Raw genomic sequence first — 26708 nt, 5'->3', positions numbered from 1 at the left:
ATTTTTTTTAAATTTAATAACCTATTATTTTACGTGGATACGATTTCGTTAGTTACTACCCTGAATCTTTGTTAATTTATATGTTGGCTGATTTATACATAGGTACCTACCTACTTTATGCTGACAAAAAATAAAGATTGTAAATGGAGTCGGTAGGCTGAAAAATCTATTGAAACATAAACTAGAAGGGTTTGAAATTATAAGTTTTTTTTGTGAATGTATCAGATTGAGTTCGCGGTAAAAAAATATCGACGAGATCGTTGGATTTCAAACATATTTTGATACTTTATTAATTATCCATACATAATTTGAAATCACCTCAAGCATATTATGTATAAGTACCTACCGGAAAAGATAGTTTGATAAAATTCGACGTCCAGCGGGACTCAAACCAGCATCCACCGCATCCACAGCAATGTGTTTTACCAATTAAGCCATGTGCGTCTTATGTAATTACGATAAAGTAATTAATAGTTTTGAGAGCTCACAAATTGTGTTAATTTTATTTCCAAATTATGACGTATTCTCAATAAAGAATGTTACATACAATAATTATTATTCGTAAAATAAAAAAAAAATGTCTACCTACTTAATCCGTTCACCACAATAGTAACTTTGGCATATTAACCCGCTTATAATTTTTTGTTGTAAACGATTTTCGTATTTTACAAGTTGAAAAAATACCAAATTTATAGAAATTCTGACCACTACAAAAAACGAACTTTGACGGAAAGTTCCACTATAGATGGGAAAGTCAGTCGCCAATGGACCAAGGATTTGAAGCCGGATTTGGTTTATCAGTTTATGACAGTTGGGCCATAAACACAAGGCGCGCGCGAATGTTTTCAAATATTATCAATATTGAATGCGCGTTTCGTTTACATGACAAATGTGAATATATATTTTGAGAAAGACGTAACTGTTAACAACAGCATAATCTTTAACACGTGTTTAAGTTTGCCCCATATTTTTCTCCCCGCTTGAGATTTATACCTTGTTACAATCTAAAACACCCACTCATTATTTTTTGTTCCATTATTCTATCTATGCCTTCTACAATATTTATTATGAAAAATGTTGCCATAACAGAAATGTGAATTGTCCGTGACCATAGACGCCACGAGGGGACGCTATCTATTGTCGGGAAACAAATCACAAGTCTCTTGTCGACTCCTGTTCGCAATTTTGTATCAAAACGTCAGAAATTTGTTTGGTCAAATCACAGTGTTTTTAGTTTATATTTTTTGTACAATGAGCGTGTTTTCATCCAAGCGGCCAATAGTTACAAGAGAAAAATTGGCTTATGACACCTGCCAACATTTGCGTATGTTTTTGTTTTGTAGTCATCAATATGTAGTCATAGAGATGCAAAAAATGTATTTGAACCCTCCTAAATTTCTAATAACAAATTGTGTTTCTTTATAGATGGAATCAGTGAGAGTAGCGCAAGTTTGATGGATTTGCACGGACAACTGCTACAAACCAACACGTCGCTCGCAGCTTATGTGAATGAAAGTCGCAAAATGATCGCGAATCTGAAAATATCTATCGCCATGACAAAAGGAAAACCCTCAGAAGTTGCTAAAATTCTGCAATAAGCATCAAATTTTTTTGGTGAGTGCGACTATGGTCGGCCGTTTGATGGTTATACTTTTATAAGATTGGTACAGTTTTATAATATACGAGCAAATTCGACAATGTAGTTTTATTTTTGGCAGTGATAAAGTACCTATGTCAAAACCTGAGTAGGGAATTTCTATCCAAGAGGCAAATACATTATAATGGTTTAACATATTATTAGCTAATTGTTTATTATTTTAAATACTTATGAAGAGTGAAATAACCTAAAGCTGCATATCCGTTATGTTTGCGAACCAGTAGTGCTCCGCGATTGTTTCTAATGGAATACGTTCCCGTGTGTGTACAAAGGCGAGCGGAATTGCGTTTGTGGACGGCATGTTTATTTACCAGACCAACAATTCCTAATGTATAGCTCTAATCGAACTAGAGTCAGTACTCTTAATGCTGGCGTGCGGTTTTCCCCCGCTTCAGCATTTTAACACTGCATTCCCTCCCATTAAAAACATGCAATAGTCAAACGCGATGACACAATGTTTTCTGTCCGTGAGCGGCAGCTTAAAGAATACGGACTCTATATTGAAACAATACGGTATTGCGGAATCCTCATGACGCTAATACATACCTGTATATCGAGGGTATACTTGCAGAACGCATTAAGTGAGTTTTTGCTGTTTTTCTGTTTTAAATGCCAAAATTCTTAGAATTTTACGCTCTACGTTCTGGTAAAACGCACTTAGTCATAGGATATACTGGTAAGAAAATAGAAACTGCATTAAGTCATATTGTTATTTTTTTATACTGACAGAAAGCATTATATGACCTACAATGCGTTCTGTGTGTACAAAATACAGGACTTGTAACATGGCATATACATTAAGTATGACATAATGCATTCTGTCAGTACAAATTTTGTCAATAGATGTCACCATAGGGCATAGGCCATACCTTTGCAATTTTAATTCATCTGTCTTTAGTGATAAGTGAAACAATACATTGAACCATTTGAAGAATTTATTAGAATGGCTTCGTCTCAAAGAGCAAAACATAATATATTAAAGATGTGTTGGAGTTGTTCTTATGATCGCAAAAAAGATTACATTCTAAAAAATGTTGAGATTAAAATTCCCGTTGATAGAAAACCAAGGAATGAAAAAAGGAAATCCAGACAAAACTAAAGAGTTATTTCTTTTTCAAGAGTGGACAAAACGTCAGTGAAAATTTTTTTTAGAGTACTTTACACATTTTAAATAGATCAGTAATTCACGCATTTAAAGGACAAGAAGACGTGGGAGTACAGTTTACGATACACGATCGTAGAGGTAAACATCCCCCTATTCACAAAACAAGCAATGAGAATTTAATCCATATAAAGTCTCACATAGAATCCTTCCCGTTTATGGAGAGTCACTACACGAGAAAGGACATATATATATATATATATATATATAAGGTAATATTTAGACAGTAAATTAACAATTTGAAAAATGTATAGCCTGTGTAAAGACTATTGCACAGAAAAAGGCGTATCACCAGTGACACAGATAACCTATCGTAGAGTGTTCATTTTTCAAACCAAAAAAGGACCAGTGCACATTTTGTAATAAATACAAAGTAAGTTGCCCCGAAGACAACATCATAATGGAAGAGGATTTTCAGAGTCATTTGAATAGGAAAAATGAATGTCATTCTGAAATAGAAAAAGATAAGGATATGTCCAATAATGATTCCTTATTCATGACTGTAACATACGATCTTCAGAGTGTGTTACATATACCATCCACAGAGGTTTCACTGCTCTATTATAAAAGAAAATTAAATATGTTTAACTTAACTATTCACGAAGGTCCAATGCCGAATAAAGGATTTTGTTTGGCTTGGACCGAAATAAATGGAAAGCGAGGGAGTTGCGAAATAGGAAGTTGTCTCATGTGGTATCTCAAGCAGCTTCCATCGAGTGTAACTGAAATATCTTTCTTCTCCGATACATGCGGAGGCCATAATAGAAATTTGCAAGTTTCTGCTCTTTTCTTGAATCTATGGAATGCGATTCTATGCATAGTGCCATAGAAAACAGGCAAAAGTTTGCGTCGATTTATTGTGCCAATGACTGGTTAAATGATGTTTGAATGTCTCTTTCATTTCGAAAAAGAAACCATACGAAGCAAGCGAGCTAAAATATACTGACTTTTATGACCTCAAATTTTTATCGAATCAGTTAGGTAATAAAAACTTGGCGTAAATTGGCTAAAAATGAAATGTCTTAAATATGAAAAGGAAAAACCATTTACCGTTCAATATAAATATAATTTTAGTGATGTGTACGAAACAATAAACGTTTTAAAAATTAGAAATGCTTCGCGTATCAACCAAATTTGTTTTGTAGAAATCGAAAACATTCCACAATTATAATATAAAAATCCATTAAAAATAAGTTGTGCCAAAAAAAGGATTTGTGTGAAAAAAGTGTAATACCGGACATTTTTCATTGGTGGTCTCAACAGTTATCTGCCGAGAATAACAGCCATCCAGACTTACTTCCGGAGCCCGATATAAATGATTCCAATGCCGAAAACGATGAATAATAATCGACATTTTTTTTAAAAATATTAATACTGATACTAATCTAATTGTTTTCATGTATGGGTGTAAAGTGCAAGGAAATGCAAATAATGTCAATCAGAATTAAGACTAGTCGTAATATGTGACATACTATCTAATCTGCATACCCTTCAGAGAAATGTTATTGTAATTTACGGTGAATAATTTAATTTCAAAAAAATCTGTTTAAAAATTATTGTGATTTATTATTATTTTCATTGTATTTTTTCTATATTTTTCTAATTTTAAATAAACAATGTTTAACATAAATGATATTATTTTCATTCAAAGTATTATATTAATTTATATTATACCAATCTAATCATTATATTGTTATCATTTATCTAATAATACGTCGAAGTTAGCGAATAGTTACTGACAGAATGCATTATGTCAGCGGTCACATTACAATTACATTTTTAAAAAAATATCCATACAACTTATCAACATCAAATCTTTTGTTTTGTATGCCAAAAAGGTTATTCTTTATAATGTAGAAAAAAAAATATAAATCATAAAACATTCTACGCGGGAGAAAGCTTTGAAAAAAAATTTTAGCTCTTAATGCGATTATCTCAGAACTTGTTTTAATGACTTAATGCGTTCTGTCAGTATACCCTCGATATTGTCTTTCAATGTATAGATAATAGCCTTACAAACTTCAGGAACAAATATCACTGATGGCTAACAATCCTCAGCCGATATAACCTTTTGGAATATAGTATCTTTTCTTTGGATTGGTGGTGCTACCAAACTGAGCAGTTCAAAATTTTACATTTTCACATATTGTGTAATACCAACATAATTCTTGAGATTTTAGGTCCAATAGTAGAACATCATTATCCCAGTTTTTGTAGAAATCGGCTCACCAAAAACGAGGAGGCCTTTTATAATCTTCTATCAAAATAATGGATGAATATGAAAGCAGCACTTGCCACTAATTCAGATGACATGTACGCTTAACATTCAGATAAACACTGCGGAGTACTTGTGTTCGCAAAGTACGTCATCTTTAGAGCGGTTAAAGGTTCGCGAACGTATAGGATACGCGGCTTAACATCAAACCTAGCAATGATGGGCAGATACAAAACTATCCAAGTGCAATTCAGTGATCAATGTTGGACAATCGTCTACCTAATATTAGTTTAGCGAGACGATGGATCAGCGAAATGGCCACTTACATAATATATTGTCAATGCTTCGAGTTTGTTGCTTTAGTAAAAATGTTTTATTAAGTGCGAGATGCAGCAATTTGCCGAGTGAAAATAATTGTTTGGTGTGACGTATCTCTTCAACTGTCACACTCACTTCTCCAATCTGTAGTGAAGTGATTTTGTTTGGATAGTAAAGCTAATCAACTTCACGCGAAATTTCTAGTGTGAACGAAAATTAAGTATAGAATCACAATATCATTTTCTGAGTGCAAAATTTACCATGTTAGCAGCATCCATTCGACTCATTCGCTTTATGCAGGGGTTGAAATGGACGTACTCCGGTGCTGACATCTTTTGCATGCCACATATTTAAAGTTTGATATTCCATTTGACCATCTGAGCTAGGTATGTGTGTATAACAGAAAATCTGACACATTTTTTATAAAATATAAATAGGTATGTTAATCTAAAAAAAATTATCGAGCGCGCCAGTTTGTAAAAATTTCCATTTTGAGCGCTGCTTTTATGGTTTAATTCAGCGATACTCAACCTGCGGCCCTTTAAGCTTTTATGTGCGGCCCGAAACACATTTATTATCAGGAACATGATTTTTAATTTTGAAATAAACGCTTGTATACACATTACTTTTGCTTATATTTATTTTTAAAATCTCAAAAGTTTTGTAAAAAAGGGGGGGGTTTCATGATTTTTTTTTGTCACACCAGTGGTGATGCGGCCCGCGTTACTTTACAAATATATGTATTTGGCCCGAAGAAAAAAAAGGTTGAGTATCATTGGTTTAATTGATACATATATTGCATTTAACTCATTTTTCAGATTTCAACTAGGTATTCAGTGTTAATATGTTCATATATTATACTTAATTAGTGTAAATAGTGCACACTAAACTTTGACAGACATACTTATTTATTTTCATTGAATTAAGAATACAAATTGCAGATGGTATTAATTAGTTTTTAAAATTCAACTAAACCCTGCCTAAGCAAACCATAATAGATATTAGATAGGAAATATTCTTGTATCTAAAATTTTGCCATAAACCATACGCAACTTAAAATATTTTATAGATAAAAGAGTATATTTAATCTATTATTGTTTGGTAAGGCAGGGTTTAATCGAAATTTAAAAACCATCTGCAATTTGTATTAGTTCGATGAAAACAAATAACTATGACTGAAAAAGTGTATTATTTTTGTCAGATCTCCACAACCTACATCTACCATTATGTATTGGTCTAGACAGGGTTTAAGTTGTTCAATGCGCAAACTGCACCTAGCGCATAGCAATTAACATTATTATTAAATGTGGTCATTGGTCAGCAGTTAACGAGTGATTAATTGACTTTTAAAAACTAACCATCACATCTGCAATTTGTACTGTTAGTTCAATGAAAACAAATTAATATAACAAAGTGTAGTATGCTCTATCTATGTCAAATCTTCACTCTTCGCCATTGGTGATTATATACTTACGTACATGTTATATCGTTTTGTATGTATTGAACAGCGAGAGTTGCTTAAATTTGAAAATATTACAATTACAGTGAAAGGAAAACTTACTGAATGAATTGGCTAAATGCATGATTATCTTCATGTCAAAAAGATTGTTTTAATGATAAGGCATCATATCAGTTAAAGCATATTATGAGTACCCTACTTTCACTGTGGTTGAGATCCATTCCCAAGACCATACGGTGCAGTCAGGGAACATAGAAATAATGCACAGTCCGTTACCTTCTGGGTGTGTTAGAGACACAGGATAAACTTAAACCTATGTTAAAGAATGTTATTTTAAATGGATAAGTATTAAAGTTTGTTATATAACTGAAACGCGCACTCAAAAGCGGTAAGATTTGAGGACATTTTGGACACTTTGTAAGTATTTAAAGCATTTTATGGCCTGAACGTTAAAATCATAAACAAAATCTGACTTCTGAAAATCTTGGTATATAAATTAATATTCTGCGGTAACTATCAGATTCACTCAAAACTGCAGAAGACGAGCAATAATGTCCCATGTGTGTATGCTCAAACAAGATTGTATTGAAACGCAACCCATGCCTAAGTCTTTGAAAGTCATCATGACTGTATTCAGCATTTTCAGGTTTACGTTTCCATGACAATTTATACTTATTCCCTTGATCGGTTAATGCAAAAAAGTAATCAATATTTTACACTATAAAGATCCACACTAAGGGCATAAAAATCTGTTTGGATAATCAATGAAGTGTCTGGGACCACTGTGGTCGGGGGTTTATTTCCCATTTGTTTTAGAACTTTATTGTCAATAATATTTAATACATTTCAGAACAGTTTTCAAAATACATATTATATATTATAACAAAATTAATTTGATAATGTGTTGTAAGCAATATTTAAAATTTTGGAAATGCACATTGTACAAAGGTCACTGTTACTTTTGACTACTGTAAAATTTGCTGCACAATAGCGGTTTCAAACCCCATTTGCTGCACACCGCCTCATACTGAGGGACCAACCAACGAACAATCCTGATTGCCCTTTGTAAAATAAAATAAAATCTTAAATATTGTCAAAAATCAACTATAGTCTATGCGAAATTAAATAAAGTTGTATCCTATAACATATTATGATAGATGTATTAATAATTTTATCTTTACTTATAAAGAGGCAGGATAGTAATTTGTTATATATTATTATACAATAACAATTTACTGATTACAGATAGATGACAATGTTTTCTCTTTTATTGATATGTAGCTAAAAATACTAAACATGTTCGAAAATAATTATATCTACAATCTAAGTACTTACATAATATGTCATAATAATATATGAGTTATATAAAAGCAAAAACGCCACTGTCCACAAAAATTCGAAAATGACATGAATGTACAAATAATATTCTCCATATTCTTGTGTATGTGTACAACTTAACAGATGAAATTTAATGAAACCATGAAAAATGAATTTATAAATTAGGTTTACATTCAGTCACCACTGACAGTCCATACATAGTGACGTCATTCAAATCCACCATTGTTTAAATCAGCCAATTAGGAGAGAGCATAAGAAATTAGAAAAATGGCCATCCTATATTACCTATGAATGTTGAGATGCAAACTCAACTCGAAATGGAGATTTGATTGTCACCTAATGGCAAATTTTATGTACTTTAGAATCTCGCAAAACTATAGAGCGAAAGAGCTTCGAGTCATACGATATTTCAGTTTAAAATTTAGACACAGGCTAAAAAGGTTGGCTGTCGAAGTGATACAAAGTGTAACCAATGTTTACTTCAAGAGATTATCATTATCACATTCTAATTAAGATTAATATTCTTTTGCATGTAGGTACTTCATAATGGTAGTGAAAATTGGGATGCCAACGACATCCTCCCTTAAATCCCGCAGAAAAGTTTTATATGAGTGCTGCAATCATAAATTTCATCTCCTGAACATTTTAATAAAAGTGACATCCCTCTTTCTTCCCATGTACCCTTCATTTGTTTTCACAGTCTTCAACTTTTTTAGGCATCTTATAATAAACAAGTCAAGTAATATATTAAATTCCATGGAATAATTGAATTTTTAGTCGATAGTAATTTTAGTTGAAACACCGTAATCAGGATTATGTCTTGATGTTAACGTTATGTCATAGATAAAATAAAATATAGACAACTAACAAAATAAAATTGATTCAACTTTTGCACTATTCCATTTCAACAGCTTTTAGCGACCTGGGTTTTGCTTTTTAACATTTTCTGGCACTACATAATATGGTAAATATACAACTGACACAGAATATAGTTTCCTACCTTACTATGTACTTATGTATATACTAAATTAACATAAGATATTTTAATTTCGAAATATGTACTTAATCATTGTCTTTCAAACCGAGGTCACTAAAAATGATTCATATGGAATAATATAAAACTTAAATCGATTACAATTTAAAATCCAACTAGCAGTGTTTTAGCAACGATTTCGTTAATTTTTAACAAACGAATGTTTAAATTTACAGACAAAATCAATAAAATGGCTTTCCACTCGCCTCCGACCAACAAAAGATTCCAGCCTTTCTCCCAACCGACCGCCAGTGCGTCATCGCCCCCGCGGAAAGCCAAACGCAGCATGAATGCTTTGAATAACAATGTGTCGCCCAAGAGACAGGCTTCTGATTTCGCCAGCTGGTTTCGGAAACTGATCGACACGGACAGGAGCGGCCTCTGCTTGTATATCGCCGACGATGCAGTGTTGCAGTGGTTCGGGAGGACCGTTAAGACCAAGAAGAAGATTAGCGATTTCCTCAAATACGTGATGCACTGTACCAACCACCGATACATGTCTGTCGAGCCTTGCGGACCGTTTACTGTGAGAGGAGAGAAAGAAGAAGACACGTGAGTTTCCCTTTTTTTAAAACAATCAGTATGTCAATTGAATACTTAAGTAGATTAGTTTTTTAGCTTCCAATTTATTTGTGGAACTATTTTTATAGATATATAACTTGGAATATCTCAGAAACATACTTACTGGAACAAATATTTAATTAGAATAATGAATGCTAAAAAATAATTAATTTAATTAAAAACTATTTTAGTTTTTTTATTTTTTATTTAATATGTTTACAATGTTTACGAATGTTAGATTCTTTATTATAGAAAATGCATAATTTTGAAAAACCTTATTATAAATGGAAAAATACTGATTAGAAAACATCCTAGAAAAGAATTTGGACCGAGTGGGACTCAAACTTCCAGGATTTTATCTAATGGGTAAAGTTTCTGAGGTTTTTCAAAATAATTTCTCATTTATTTTCATTTGTTTTGTAAATCTATCGGAAGTGTTTTTATTATACATAATGTATTTTTACATTGGGACACTCCTTCATAGATTCGTGTACCTTCTTTGCTTTCCTGCATCAATGTAAAATTGTAAATAAGAAAATACTTAGTATTTATTAATTGAATTGCGGTTTATATGGTAGAACTTCATTATAATGATTTTAAAATCATGTCTACATTTGAGTTAGTTATGTTAACAGCTTATTTGAGCTATAAACAGATCTTCGGAACGATCCTAAGTGAACTTAATGACTCCGTAATAATACTTATATTTCTTTAATAATTATTTAAAAACTGAATAGGTAGTTCAGTCTGAAATTCAATTTAGTTTGTTATGCCATTTACAGTGATAATACTTGATATTGGTATTTACTTAATTAATTAATAATATGCGCATTATATAAATAATATGTTTTTCATGTATGTAGTAGTAAAACATTTACTCACAGTAATGAAACGTTTCATTCCAGCAGCGGCATCCTTGGCGGAGTTGATAAATTAGATGTTTTAGCGACTCCATTGCAAGGTGACCTCCCTGCCGCGATCACCGTCTCCACCAGAAAGCGAACCAGGGCCGCATCATCCAGTCCCGAAGAAAGCTACGACCTGAAAAGAAGAAATACTAAAAGTCTCTTTCAAGCCGGCTCCAAAATGGACGTGGACGAAAAGCCGATCAACAGCGAGTGTAAGAAAATGGAAGGCATGACAATTGTGGCAGGCCGGGGAGACTGTCTCCCGTCGACCAGCGGTTCCGATTCGAGGAACCCGAAGTGTCCCGGTTTCCAGTCGCAGTTGCCACGTAATTACGCGGAAGCCAAGTGCGTGGTTGAGTTCAGCAGGCCGAGAAATAAGCGCGGCGCCAATCTGCTCAAATGGGACAGGCAATGTAAGCTGGAGATGGCATACACCGAAGACCCCGCCTACGCCGGGGAATACATCATATGGACGATAGTTTACAGTGACAATAATAAGTGCCGCAGAAATTTGTTGGCCGAATTCGATGCGGTCAGTAGAAAAGCGGAAGGCGTACTGTAATTTTGTGACGGTTTACGTATATTACCCATAAGGCATCTGACGGATGAAATTATATTGATTATACAGAATCAAAATATGGTTACTGCAACACTTCATAAGTATGTATGCAGTTGTCAAAGATGAAAATTAATGACTTCAGACGTGACAAGTAAAACACTATTCACTGTTTTAAAACAACATTCCTATACAATGAATAGTAACAAGATTTTTTTCATTACAATATCGCAAGACATTACCATTTGTATGAATTATCTACCTATGTATTTGTAGCATTTTTAATCTCGTAAGTTTCACACGTTCCTTTAATTTGTAAATATGTAACAAATTTTATACTTATTCAATAAAATATATATGTAGTTTTTTGAAGAGACAATCCTACAATTTCGAATGTCGTCACATATAATGCACTTCGAATCTCCATTCATTAATAATCATTTATAATCAGAATCGTGACAGATATTTAACATAGATTATGGATTATAGTGATAAAATTTTCCTTCGTTACTTTTATAAAATAGTTTATTCCGACATTTCCACTTTTTAGCCATAAATACTTTTAGTTCTAATATTTAGATGAGGTGGAGTAAATAGTTTTCATTTTACACAGAATTTCCAGACAATTAGAATAGAAATGTAATATGTTAAAATACAAATTTTATGTGAAAGTTAAGTACATTATAAAAATTTACAGGTGGGCTTTTAGGATCTATATTTTTTTTTTTACATTAGAGCCCTTTGATAAAGAATGACAGATCCATGACATATCACAAACTGAGATTTTTTTTGAACCGTTTATATTTTACTTTAGATAATATAAAGATATTGTTTATAGTAGAACTATAAACTAATAGCGCACAATTAGATAAACGTAGGAATAAAATGCGATAATACAGTACTCTCTCAGTAATCCGCCACCCCAAAAACCAGACAAGTGTCCAATTACTGAAAACGGCGGATACATACAAAATATGGTAAAAATTAAAACAGGTTTTTCGTAAAAATAGTTTTTTTGAGAAATTTGTACTAGCAAATTACGGTTTTATTTATAATCAAAATCAAGTATTTACTAAATTATACATATTTATAAACTAAGTTTATTAACTAAATATTAAACAGCAAATCACTTGACACAACCAGTTGTTCAGTGAGGCAGATATTCTTGAATGGTTTAGGATTCCTGGCTTTCCCTATGACCAAGAGCTTCATTTTGTATATCCTGGTTGCATTGGAGTACGGCATAATTGTGATGCGGTCCTTGGGCACTTAACTCCCTGGTACATTACTTTTTTCGTGATAAACGTATGTTTTAAGGAGAAGTTTCCAAAACAAACCCGTCTCATCTGCGTTGTATAGTTGTACGCGGCGGACTACTGAGTTTGACAATCGAATACCGGCGAATTATAGAGGTTGATTTTGTGCTTTCAACTAATAAAGATAACGGCGGATTATAGTAGTTGTTGTATAATCGAGCGGCGGATTACTGAGAGTGTACTGTATTGTTTTCGTATAATTAAAACTGTATTTGAATTCCAGTTTGATCCACTCTAAATGATCATAATCAGTGTTGAGGAGCTCCCACAACTATTTTCACTTAATGGCGATGAACAAATTTCTGTTTATTCTATACTTGATCCAATCTATAATGATAAAACCCACTAAGTGACATTCCAGAAAAAAAACCAAGAACAATTTACAGATTCTGTATCCAAATGCCATAATATGGCAATATTGTGTATATTATTATGTTGATTTAAAAAACAAAGATGAATCAAAATTTGTGCTTGAAATGAATTTTCTACTATACTTCTATGAGCCTACATCCTCACTTTGTTAGGGCGGATGCCCAATAGCAAAATTTAAGGCAGAAATAATCTTAAATTGGTTTTGCGCGCGCGATTGGCAGGTGGCGATGCGCCTTCGCGAGGTAAAAAAATATACTTGGTGAGCTGCACATTTGAACTGTCAATGTGAAGATTTGTTTTATAGTTTAACCAGTTTTCTAGTTTTGATTTGAAAGGTCAGTCGTATAATTTATAAACAATGTTTGTAGACAAAGGAGTGGATTCGCCAAGCGGGACAATGGGAGAAATCCCAGTAGGCCGATGAGTCCCGAGTGCAAAATCTTGTGTGTATTACATTTTTATTGTCCACCGAGCTGGTTAATCTGTGTGCGGAAGGAAAAGGGAGTTATGTCTAAAATCAGTACTTGCCAAAAGAGGATTGGGTTTTGGACAACTTTGTGTGCGTGCGTCATATGTTTACATTTCTATGCTAATTTAGAGGCGTCCATTCAATTTATTCTTTTTATTTGTATTCAACTTATTTGCAATTCTTTTTATTATTTGTACATAATATAATATACATTATAGTTAATTTTGGATATTTCACTCATTTTTCCAAGTTTAAGACTTATTGTCCTTTTCCTTTCGCACATAAAATAATATTCGACAACAGAAAATTTATTCAGATGCATTGGAAGACTTCTAAAAGAATATTTTTGTTTATATACAAAGCTGTATAATAATGTATGTATACATAATTCAATTTTCGGCCATTCTCAGGCCACCGATCCACCCTTGCACATATGCATCATATACGCATTAAGATGGTTAACATTCCGGAAGTTTGTTTTGTTCATTCATAATACCGGTTCAGAAAAAGTGTAAATATTACACAAACATATTATACACAATAATAAATGTTGATACATAATGTTATACAATATACTTGTATCATTCACAAATACTCTTCATTGATCTCAATTCGAAGATAATATTATTAATCTGTTTATAATTATATCTATAATATTAATGTATAGTTTCAAGAGTTAATGTTTTTGAGGGTGCCATTTTGATCGATGAACCTTTAAAATATGTAGGAAGCATTGCAAGACAGGATCATACTACATAATATTATTGACATGTGGTATAAAATGAGATTATTTGAGAACAAATTAGCAGCATAGATAATAAAAAAAATGTGAAAACAGAATATTATGCAGAAATAATATTACAAATATTTTCCATTTTCAGCACACACACATTGTTCGGTTAACGAGAGATATATACATAATATGTGGCAGATATATTTTATAAAATCTTTGGTATCCTGCATATAGGTATATATAATATGTGTTAACTGTTCTGCCCAATACGTGAATCGACGAATCTTAATATGAATAATTATTATTGAATATTATATTTCGAATAGATTTCACGATTCATCTCTTATCTAATCATTTCATGATAGCTAGTTTTAGGCCTCTATGTAATCTGACGTAAATATTATAATATCATCGTTGCCTTCAAAATCGGCTATGTGCATAAATTTCACAAAAATTTTATAATAATTACTTCTATACCAAGGAAAAAATATAGTGATTATGATAAAAGGTATTTTGGAATTGCTTTAAAATATATTTGGACATAGGCGACAGGCATTGTAATTCGCATTGTTTTTAGCCTCTCCTGTTAAGTTTTGAAAAATACACATAGCCAATTTTGAAGGCGCAACGACGATATGCTTACCAGTATACTGTGTGTCTATAATTAACCTCCTTCCCTTGACGGGTCGAATAGTGTAGAACCATTATTAAAGTCGGGGGAGTTATAAATAATAACACATTACCTGTTGCATATAATTGCATTTTGCCATTTAAAGTTAAATTTACACAGATTCAGCTACTTCATGAATTATTGGGGATAACATTCGGATGACACGTTTTATGCAAAATAGAAAGATGGTATTTATACACGATGCAATTCCAAACTGAATCTTTATTATACTATTGTATTCTGACAAAGTAGAATCGATCTGATTTTTTTTTTTGACAATTTTTTTTAAGAGAGTCGCACTCTCCGTAGGTTGTGCCAAATTCTCAATAAGTTTGGCTGATATGTGAATATGTACATAAAAAAAATGTTTTTCCCGTATTGCTTCTCGAAGAAGTTTAAGTTTTCTTTATTTGTATTGATGAAAGTCGGCAAGAAAATTACTTTTATTATTATAGTGGAGTACTATTATTTCTTTTATAGACCAAGTATTATTAGCACTATATTTAGAACAGGTACAATTTAATTGATCTGATTCTAATTATTGAATTAAATTTGCGAGGTGAATAAAATATAATTACTATTTAAATTAATGTTTTCATTATTTCGACTTTGTAATGTGGAAAGATGCAGCTCATGTATTGTCATAAGTTTTAATCTAAGAATTTAAATGGTTTTACATTTTATGTTCCTTCAACAGGTGTCGGAACAAGTCAAAGTCAACTCAAAAAAATGCAAGTATTTTAATTTACATGAGAGGTATATTACCTATACCGATTACAAGTTTGCTTTTATTGAAAGATTTAATGAATTGGATGTTTTAATGAACAAAATCCATTTATTCAAGAATTCAAAATTGGTTTTGACATTTCGGTACTGTGATGGCAAACTGCTATAACTGCTGTAACTGCTGTTTACAAAATTTTACAGGAGAGCAAAAACAAGTTTTGAAATCAGTCTGACAAGAGTTAGTTTATAAGATATTTTGAAGTATTTTCTATTAAAATAAGCGGAATTAGCATCCCAACACAAACCTCAAATCATTTCTTCTAAGAAAATTGAAGTTATATTTATTTTGCATTTTAAGTAGATATATCTTTTTGCCTTATCAACTTTTTTCACATTTGGTCAGATGCAGACATCTTTTAACGTTACTTTGTGACCAATAAACTTGCAGCTGTAATATTTTGCCAAATCAAAGAATGTACAATTTGGAACATATCCTTGAGAGAAAACTAAAAAAATGAAAAAACAGCAGTTATAACCGTCTGCCATCAGAGTACCGATTTTTTTTTTTTGACACTTTTCGCATTTAGTTTTAATGAGAAAATGTATGCTAAATGTGTACATTACTAAATTTCTAATTGATATTTTTACAAGGACCCATAAAGGTATTCAGTTCAATATAGTTGAGTATGTAATACGTGGTACTTACCTTGTTTGCGAATTAAAATTAAAAATGTTATTTCATTTTGTGAGATACATTCATATTTGTTTTGTACATAGGTATTTTTCTCATCCATGTGTCGTGCCAATAATTGCTTTTTAATGATGATAGTTAATATTATCGTAGGTTTTGTAAAAATGTAGTATTACCTCAATCGCTGTTTTGTGTAATTGAACCTATTAAGTGTTTTTAATTTTTTTTTTAATCGTGTCTTAACTTGACAGCAAGCGATTGCGGCACTGCACATCACTGTCTTCTGATCCTCTTGCCACATTGTAAATCAAATATTAATTCTGATAATATCGTCTTATTCAGTTTTACCGGTTGACAATATTACAATAACCTAATTTTCAAATATCCATAACACTCACTTGTTTTAGGAACCCTTTTTAATGATTACAAAGTCTGTAAGGGCTTGAACAGACAGAGAGCGGTCAGGCGTTCTGCGCTCTTTGTAGTGTATGGAATTCATCAAAACTGTGCACACAGCAGGCAGTCAGACCGCGCCGGTCCACACACTACGAAGAAGGCTGAATGCGGAACGCCTGACCGCTCTCTGTCTGTTCAAACCATATATGCACATAAACAGCAAGTGGCAGGAGAGTCAAAATAGTGTGTGTACATAGATTAATTAGATTGTAAGTGATGAGAGGTGGTCTCTTGTATAAAATAACATTAAGTATGTTAAGATTTCCTATATCCGGTGATTGCGTATTATATACTTGTGATCAAATTAAAAGCTAATTTTATGTCGTTCGTAATAATTGTATGTCGTTCGTAATAATTGTATGTCGTTCGTAACAATTGTATGTAAGTAGAATATATTATTGTTATTTTTCCTATAAATGTTTCATTTTATTCAAATATTTGTTTAAAAAAATATCAAATACACTTGGTGTCGATTAGTGTTGTCAAAAGTGTAATATTAATAATATACAATTAAATGTCTCAGTTTAGTGTGTTATTTACCTATCCATCCCCATTGAAGACAATGAAGAAAATATGGCCAAAGTCCGATCATGAATATGGCACAGAAGGAAGAAGAATGAAAATAATATAAACGATATAAAATCCTTTCTGTGATGAGTCTAAAAAAATAAAAACCCCACTGAAATTCATATATAATGGCCATTTGACCAACTAAAAATCTCACAGTCTTTGTCGTCATTCCTAAGCCTCTGCTCACCCTTTTGCATTAAGCCTCAATGACATTGAGCTACTTTACAAGCTGCTTGTTGGCGAATTTACAATCTGCTTGTAAAATCGCCCAGTGTCATCATCGAACAAGCTAACAAGCAGATTGTAAACAATCCACCGAGAAAAGTTGAAAGCCGGTCAACTATACACGCTACACGCTGGTGTGTGGGTCTACTGCGTCTGCGCAGTAGAGCGATAGTAGCGACCTCCCGGTAAAAAAACGAACTACTCAATACGTCCTGTCAAAATAATACCAAAAATGACAATTTCAACTCGCTAGCCTGTTGGCTTCTGAGCGAGTGGAAAGTTTTGTGCTGGTGTTTCGATAGATGAACGCATCATAGTGCATGCGTAGCCCTGCGCATTGTGCCTCAAACCGATTTCAAAATGTCTGTTTTCCATGTTGAAAGTGCTACCTAGATTTCGGTTCAACGTCACAGTATGATGCCAACCGAATGATTCCGCGAATAAAATAGTATATGTAGATGAATAATGGTATATTATACTATTTACTTCAATTCGCCAACAAGCAGCTTGTAAAGTAGCTCAATGTCATCGAGGCTTTAGAGAGTGCTTTGTTGTTTTAGTAACCAAATATAGAAATTTAACAGAATTTAAAATAGGTCATCTAAGGATTGTTGATGGTAGGTAATCTGTTTTGTTTTGTAGTTTATTTACAAGAAATTTTAATAATGCGAGACTTACTTTTTGTGATATTCACAGAGCTTTGTCACACGTGTCGGTGGAAGTTTGTTGAGCTCTACTGATGCTGACTTTCTGAGTACATCTTGAGGTTATAGCTGGAAGAATAAAAATATTTTATTAGGTTTGACTTCTAGAGAAATAAATTCAGCATGCCGAATATTAGAATATCCTTTGAGGCCCAGCTGGATAATGAACCGATGATTTTATGAGTTCAGGTGTGATATTTTACTGATCATCATGATGTTCTTTAAGCCCTTGTACATCTTCTGACTCATTTGCGGTGGCCAGTATTATAATGAGCATTAATATTCTGAAAATACTGATTCATATTGAAATATTTCCAATTTGGTTTATGGTAATTATGGTTGAAAATTATTTCATGGTCATGATAATAAAATTTTGTAAACACCTTTCTCTCAAATAGAATTCAAGTAATATTAAATCACCGATATACCTGGTGGCCAAATTAAAGTTCTTCATTGTGAGGTATGCCGTCGGAGCGAAGTTTAAGTACTGCAGAGTGGATGGTGTCGCAGACTTTGAATCTCTCTTTATTACAACAGATAGTGGCTAATATTATTGGAAAAACACCCACGATACCCGCGCGGCTTAAGCGTTGGCCTATGGCGTTGCGGGCCCCAGGTCCGAATCTTGGGTCTGGCAAGTACACATTGTTTTTCAATTTGTGTGAGTCAGAGTATGGACCTAATAGGTTGAGTAAGTGGCTGATATCCATTGCTTGTAAAAAAAATCTGTTAATACAAACCTCCACTCTGTGGACGCCCATATGATCCTATTAGGATCGGACATGTTAACTGTTAACATGAAAATGTATAACTTTTTTTGCCGTAATTAGGGAGTGCATTACGTTGTTGTGCCTTCAAAGTCGGCTATGTATAAATTTCACAAAATAGGTTTTTTGCACCAAAAAATTTATAATAATTCCTTCTATACCAAGGAAAAAATATATGGATGTTGTAGGCGACAGGTATTGTAATTCGCATTGTTTTTAGCATCTCCTGTAAAGTTTTGAAAAATACACACAGCCGATTTTGAAGGTGCAACGATGATTAGTAACTTAAACGGTAAAGCACAGCTCCTAAATTGTGATTTGTGGGTACAAATTCCATTCGGTGTAAGTATTTTTCTAATTTTTTTCCCTAAAAGGTGTGTTTGGAGGATGTATTACAAGAAAAAAATTGTTACCTATCTGACCCAAGGAACAGTTGTCGACTATATATCGGAGATACAATATTCTGCAGTTCAGACATTTTTCATCGAAGACCGGAGAACCTGGAGACTTGTGGGTTTGGGTAGCCTCCAGGGGAGGCTAAGCAAAGGACAAGTGGCAGCGCGCTGGAGCAATCGAGCGAAGCAGCTTACTGGGTGAGGGGTGGAGAGTTTTGGTAGCACAGAAGATAGCTCCATTTCAGGGTGGTCACAATCTTCAGCCATTAGGACCTAGAAAAAGAATATCTTTGATGTCTTTAACATATTTATATATTTTTATAAGTTGTTTTTTCTTTATTTGATTGCGAGGCACCTTTCAGTCCCTGTTAAGCCATTTATCTAGTACCTACTGAATCATTTGAGCCAGGTAATGAGGACATCAAACATCACAAACACTTGAAGTAGGTACCTATAATTTGGTCAATCTTATACAAGATGGAGGGATAGTCGTTAAAGAGCTTGGGGGTTCAAAACTGGGGGGAAGCGGCTTTGGACAGATTTGGATGCTGGTGGAAGCAAAAAGCCAATTTAGCGCCAGGAAGAAAAAGTATTTCCAGGTACAGTACCAGACCAGCTCCATTTAAGTAGGTAGGCATCAATCCACTGCTGAATGAAGGCTTCTCCTGACTACATCTTTTCTGTTTTGCACTGATAAGTATTTTTGCTGAAGTTGATTACTTGGTCAAAATAGAGGACTGTACACCAGTTCAAACGAGGTTTTGGGTACAATTGGATGACCCCACTAACTAGTCCAGTAAACCCATCTACGTGTTAGGGCAGCAAATGGGTAAAATAAAAATTAATAATACCAACAGTAATCGAAAAATTGACGGTTATTATGGAAGATTTGCTAAAATAATTACAGATAATACGGTTACTTACTTATTACGAAAATTACCCCCGCAGAGTTGAAAAACAGCTGAATGACGTACGAACGTTTTGTCACAGAACGAAACATAACTTTTATATTTATTGAGTTGCGAATGAAAATTCAAATAAACAAACATTTAAGCAATATTAGAAGTTCAAACGCAAAAAAAATAATTTATTAAAACCTCCGGATATCTTTAATAATCATAGGGTTGGGCCGAAGGAAGTTATCGTGACTTAGATGGGTGATTTTACATGTCATTGCCCTTAAAAATTGGCGGGACCGTTGCTTTAGCCGTCACAACGTCAGCTGTTTAGTGTTCAGTCTAAAAATAGATTTAAAAATTGCTTTTGTCCATTGGCATTACGTCATATTGTCTATTATTAACCTATTCAAAAAAGTTAATTATTAAGACCATGATTATTTTAATTCATTCGCTATCAAAGTTGATATCAAGTTGATAAAATTAAAAAGATTGAAATCTGTTGGAATAAAAATAGATTGACTTAGAGGAGGGTTTGCGTAATAATAAATTTTCATTCACAATAATTTATTAGGAAACCATTTTTTTATGTTTTCGTAAAATATTTTATGAAATATTTGAATGATCATTAGGTACCTATAGCTATCCTTTCCAAAATTTATGTTTTCAATAATTTAAAATAAATTCAAAATTATTTAAAATACCTACCTATATCATTTTATACTAAACAATATTCCAAAAAATAAAAGAATTATTATCAATGACATAATTAAGTTTAAAGTTTAGTTATAAAAAATAAAATTATCAGGAAAAAGGAAGACGTCATAATAGTTGACATCAGCTTTTCATGATTTATTTTCGATAGTGATTTCACAGTGAATGTCTAACCACAAGTTTATGACTTGTCTATACCAGTGGGTCTATTCTATACTTATCGAACACTAAATTGATAAATAGTATCAAACTTAGGGTAGGTTTGTATCAAAATATTAGCACTTATTGTAACAATTACACGTAGCCGGTTTTTATTGTTGCAATAAGTGCGATATTTTAACAGCAGCAAGATAGGTGCTGTTAAAATATAGCACTTATTGCAACAATAAAAACCGGCTTCGTGTAATTGTTACAATACGTGCTAATATTTTGATACAAACCTACCCTAAGTTTGATAATATTTTTCACTTTATCACTTTAGCGGTCGATAAGCATAGAATAGACCCGCTGGGGTTCTTAACCCATAGGTTGTGAACCAAAATTGGGTCAATTGACACATTGATTGAGTCGTGAAAATTTTTGACAACAAATTTATTATGATAGTAATATACAATACATTACAAAATACACAAATGTAATATAAAAAACCTTTCCACCGACTCCACTTTGAAAGCTACCGGTGTTCAGCATTATTGGAACGACTCTCTACATAGGTGCTGTATTTCAATATCACTATCTGGCAACACATGATGGCTGAGCAGTAATGTATCGGTTTATAAAATCTGTATCAGGCACGAGGGGGTGTCGGGTTTCGGGTCCGGTTGATTTTTTGTCGAAATTACATTTTTTCTATGTTCTGCACGCGCCTGGTCTGTATAGTTTGAGTTCAAATACTGGGTCTGACAAAATCACATTATGTTTTTTCAATGTGTGTTTGGACCTACAACATGGACGTAATAGGTTGAGCAAATGGCTAACATTCGTTTCTTATAAAACAAAAAATTGTTACGAAGTTCCTTCGTGAGGTGACCAAGATCAACATCGGATTATAGAGAGAATTAAAAATACCTTTTTTGAAATTTTTTTTCAACACTATCTGCTAGAGCTTATGTATTATGTATAGTTCACATTGATAAGATTTAATGTTGGTAACAATATAAATACATACATACTGTTTTCCATATTATTAAAATGTAAAATTTGTATAATTCTTATGTCAATGTTATTTTCTAATTTTTTCCTGGGTCGCGAAGTCTTAACAAATCTGGGTCGTGGCTTATTAAAATGGTTGAGAATCTAGATTCTATACAGTAAGACTTCTATATTGAGGCTGTGACGTCATATCGGTGTGTATTACGAAAGACCGGAAGTGGTGGTTGGGATAGAGATCTACATGAGTGTGGGGGGAGGCGGAGACATACTCAAATCACAAATAATTTAGGAATGTAATATTAATTATTCTTTTCTTTATCGGGTCCTCATGGCGGATGATCGTGACCCGAAAGATTTGGTCGCAAGCAGTCTTCTCCACGGTGTGAGTCCATCCCTTTTGGCGACACGCAAAACCTTTGTCAGTGGAAAACCCGTTACATCCTTAATTTTGTCAATTCATCTGGAATTTGGAAAGACAAGAGATGATACTGGATTGTTTTTATTCGCTTTGGTACCCCCCATTGTATTTGGTCCTCCAAATTTGTTGTAGACTTAACATAGCATTTTTTCCATTGCTATTCTTCTTTTCATGTCTGTTCATTCACCTTTGAAATGCTTGACATGAGATAACCATATACCTCTAGCCAGGCGGCCTGCAGTTCAAATACGTCGTTCATTATTTTAGCCATATTACAAAACAAAGGCTCGATTGTTTTTAGTTAATACACAGTTACAATTCCGCATGCTTCTTAAATTATATATAAAATAAACCGCCATCAGCCTAGACAATGTGACATAATGTTAATACATAAAATTACATTATGAAAGAACATTGCAGTAGCTGAATTTTTTTTAAAACATTTTATTGAATGTATTACTTATTATAATATGCAAATTAATATACAATGACATTAAAGATTATGTGCATAATAGTTAAACTGTATACCTACTATTTTTTATTTATTATCAGTCAATTTGTAATGAATTTACATGATTTTTGATTTGCGAAGCATTTAATGACTATTTAATTACCACATTTAAATAACATGCTAATTATAACGAATGGCCACATAACGAGTGCACAAACGGGTGTGCCGTCCGCGTGGAAAGGATTAAAATATCTTTTTTAATTTTTCTTTTATAAATCTAGATTTTCAATTAGTGCTTTAGGCCCTCTGTCAACTGATATTTAGTGTGTCGAAGTGAATGAGCAACATGTTGCTCTAGTCCAGTGGTCGGCAAACCGCGGCTCGCAAGCCACATGTGGCTCTTTGGCCCATTGAATGCGGCTCTGCCACAAATGACCACAAACAGTTCCTTATTAACAGAAATTAAAGCATTTCTCCTTGATAAGGGTGTTCACTATCCAGAAATAACGGACCATCAGTTGATCCAAAAAAAATATTTTATGGTAGACGTTACGTCTCATCAAAATCAGCTTAATCGTAAACTGCAGGGAAAAGGAAACAGAATTTTTTCGATGTTAGAAGAAGTTATTTCTTTCGAAAACAAATTATCCCTCTTTGATCAAGATTTCGAAAGAGAATCTTCGATTTACTCTCTAAGCCTGCTGAAACATCACCAAGAAAATAATTCTGATATTTGAAAGATCTGGAGAAGGAAGACATGATGATTTTTAACACCTGGAATAGTATTCCTGACTCATATGATCGGTTGAAAAAATAGCGTTCGCTGTTCTTTCCCTTTTCGGTTCTACATATTCATGCGAGCAATCCTTTTCAAGCATGAACCTTATCAAGAGTAAATTGAGAAGTCGTCTTCTTGATGAGAACCTGGAATCGTGCCTAAAATTAAAAACAACAATATACAGACTTGACTTTTCAAGGAGATGCATGGCCATTATTCACATTAACTGTTAGTCAGTCATTGTCGTGATTTAATTTTATGGATACCTTACTTACAATTTACTTTTCATCAATAAATAAGATCATTATTAAGTATGATATCAAGTTTTATTCAGTGTACCTGTAGTTTAAGACTTAAAACTTTAATTTAAGTTTATAAAGTTAAACAGTGTACCTACCTATACAGTTTAAGTTTAAGAAATTTGGCTCTCAAAAGAAATCTTAATCGTTGTACTGTTGATATTTGGCTCTGTTGGCTAATGAGTTTGCCGACCACTGCTCTAGTCGATATGTAATAAAATTTGAGGTGCAGCTCAAACTCTTCATATATTTTTATTATGTAGATTCATTTATAGACTATGGTTTCAGATGTTCACATAGAATGTTACGAGGCGAAAGGGGCTCGCAGGGGTCTCTAATTTAACCGCCTGTGGGAGTGTCATCAACAAGCGCGCGCTTATAATATCTTCATAGTCTTTGAAAATTATTAATAATATTAAAACAATAATAATTATAACTATGTGCAGCCAAAGAAATACGAGGGTGGGTCAATAATTCCTTAGAAAAAAGCATTAAAACAGTTTTTATTTTTGTATTTTTTTTTTATTTCTCAACATAATCTCCTTGGAGCTCAATACACTTGGTTAGACGTTTCTCAATTTTTTTTTAACCGTCAGAAAAATAAGTTTTCGGAAGGTCCTCAAAATAAGCATTTGTCCGATCGATGACTTCTTCATTTGAAAAAAAACGTTGTCCACTTAGCCATTTTTTTAAGTTTGGGAAAAGGAAAAAGTCACTGGGGGCTAAATCTGGCGAATACGGTGGGTGGTCGACCAATTCGAACTTCAATTCTTCAATTTTAGCCATTGATCGTAAACATGTGTGAACACGGGCATTGTCCTGATGAAAGAGGATTTTTTTCCTGTTTAAATGAGGCCGTTTTTCTTCAATTTTGTTTTTTAGCTGGTCCAATAAAGATGCATAATAATCCCCTGTTATTGTTTTTCCTTTTTCCAAATAGTCAACGAAAATAATTCCACGTGCATCCCAAAATACAGTAGCCATAACCTTACCAGCTGATTTTACGGTTTTCGCCTTCTTTGGACATGGTTCGCCTTTCGCAATCCACTGCTTTGACTGTTCTTTCGTCTCGGGAGTATAGTGGTGTATCCATGTTTCATCTACAGTCACAAAGCGACGAAAAAATTCATCCGGATTGCGTTGCATGAGCGACAACAGGGCTTTAGAGGCCACCACCCTATTGCGTTTATTGTCGACTGTGAGCAAACGCGGCACCCATCTTGCAGAAATTTTTTTCATGCCCAATTTGTCATGTAAAATAGAAATGACGCTACTTTTTGAGATCCCTGTAACCTCAATTATCTCACTCAACTTTAATCTTCGGTCACTTAACACCATATCGTGGATTTTATTGATCATTTCTGGTGTAGTCACCTCTACAGGACGTCCTGAGCGTGGTTCATCCTTTGTTGATGTACGACCACGTTTAAATTCATTTAACCAGTTATAAATAGTTGCAAGTGAAGGAGCAGATATGCCGTGAACTAAATCCAACTCATTTTTTATTTCCTTTGCTGTTAACCCTTTTATATTAAAATGTTTAATAACAGCTCTAAACTCAATTTTCTCCATTTTCCATTTTTCCATTTTCCACAAGCAAATTTTTTTTTTAAATGTACGAGAAACACACAACAACCCGACCAATCTGATTGAAACTTCGCAGCATACTGAATCGGTAGTGCCGCTGCATGAAAACAAACCGCTTACAGTACTAGTCGCGCCACCTGTCGGCTTTTCTAAGGACTTATTGACCCACCCTCGTAATTCAGATAGATAATAAAATATTGTATTATTCATCTATGAATGGTGAGCGGCGAATAAGAGCCGACAAAGGAAAAAAAATAATAAGAACGCTTCTTAACCAATAAATAATATTATAAGTGAAGAGGTGTTACGCAGGATGCGGTGTCTGATGTATGGCGAGAATGTGCTGTTTAACGCACTTTGGCCATGAGCGCGCCCCGCTCTGCATTTGTGATGCAGAACTGGGAGGGCAATAGGTATTCAACCAAATAGTTTCAGATATTCATAATATTATGTATTTCACTTGGGTGAATGAGTTTAATCAATGGGTATTGTTTTATGGATTTTGATGGTACCTAAATTAAATCCTATTGAAACTTAAAACCTAGTTAAACAATAATAATTGTATTGATATACAATGTCATGGCTCCCACAAGTAGGGGACTGACAGGGCTCTAGCCTGGGGGTCCAGCGTGGCAGATCGACCAGATAAGTGAGATAAACACTCTTCATAAATTTGCTCTAACAGTAAAAAAGTTGCCTGCGGCGCTATTTGGGAAATTTTAACATTTTAAAACACATGGTTTTGCAATGCAATTATTGATTAATGTGTGTCGATACTCGACAACTTCACGTGGATTTATTAAAAATACAAAAAATCGTTAAAAAGACACTGAATACATGGAACACCATTTGGAAAACGCTACTGTAAACCGTTACATTAGATATCTTTAATCCTAGCAATAGATAGGGGGCCCCGCCAAAGATCCTGGCCTGGGTCCCGCTTCAGGATGTGGGGGCCAAGTACAATATACATAGTGTTAACAATAAAAGTCGACAGTAAATAAATATATAATTTATTGGTAATTATTAAAATATATTGGGTATGCAGTTATATACAATACCTATCACTTATTATACTATGTTCTATCAATACTAATAATGGTTCAGATTAT

The 26708-nt window shown here is 33.4% G+C and overlaps 2 protein-coding genes across 3 annotated transcripts in view; one reads left to right on the top strand and one right to left on the bottom strand.

Moving 5' to 3' along the window:
- Positions 1 to 1095: 1095 nt before the first annotated feature.
- Positions 1096 to 12884, top strand: LOC147077712 (uncharacterized). 2 transcript variants are annotated; one of them, XM_085960651.1, is made up of 4 exons: positions 1096 to 1324; positions 1426 to 1614; positions 9359 to 9734; positions 10649 to 12884. In XM_085960651.1, exons 3-4 carry the CDS (start codon positions 9373 to 9375, stop codon positions 11211 to 11213), a joined length of 927 nt encoding a protein of 308 aa, XP_085816777.1. In that variant the 5' UTR covers positions 1096 to 1324; positions 1426 to 1614; positions 9359 to 9372; the 3' UTR covers positions 11214 to 12884. The 2 variants fall into 2 exon arrangements, with proteins under 2 accessions (XP_085816777.1, XP_085816778.1); XM_085960652.1 differs by having other exon boundaries at positions 1107 to 1324; positions 10652 to 11584.
- A 5874-nt stretch (positions 12885 to 18758) lies between these two features.
- Positions 18759 to 26708, bottom strand: part of LOC147077707 (cathepsin O-like) — a 129061-nt gene continuing 121111 nt past the window's right edge. Inside the window, exon 7 of the transcript XR_015072225.1 lies at positions 18759 to 18838. The gene's annotated coding sequence lies outside the window, so the exon portion shown is untranslated. The remainder of the gene's footprint in view (positions 18839 to 26708) is intronic.

The sequence above is a fragment of the Rhyacophila brunnea genome, unplaced genomic scaffold, assembly GCF_057557595.1.
Source record: "Rhyacophila brunnea isolate RB1 unplaced genomic scaffold, BYU_Rbru_1.0 scaffold_12, whole genome shotgun sequence".
Classification (NCBI taxonomy): domain Eukaryota; kingdom Metazoa; phylum Arthropoda; class Insecta; order Trichoptera; family Rhyacophilidae; genus Rhyacophila; species Rhyacophila brunnea.
Note: the sequence above shows the minus strand (reverse complement) of the source record. Positions and strands in the feature narration are given on the sequence as shown.

Bases quoted from the DNA above. Each gene is read 5' to 3' on its own strand.
- LOC147077712 (XM_085960651.1), top strand. From the start codon at position 9,373: ATGGCTTTCCACTCGCCTCCGACCAACAAAAGATTCCAGCCTTTCTCC. The intron at 9,735-10,648 runs GTGAGTTTCCCT...GTTTCATTCCAG, and splicing joins GGAGAGAAAGAAGAAGACAC to CAGCGGCATCCTTGGCGGAG.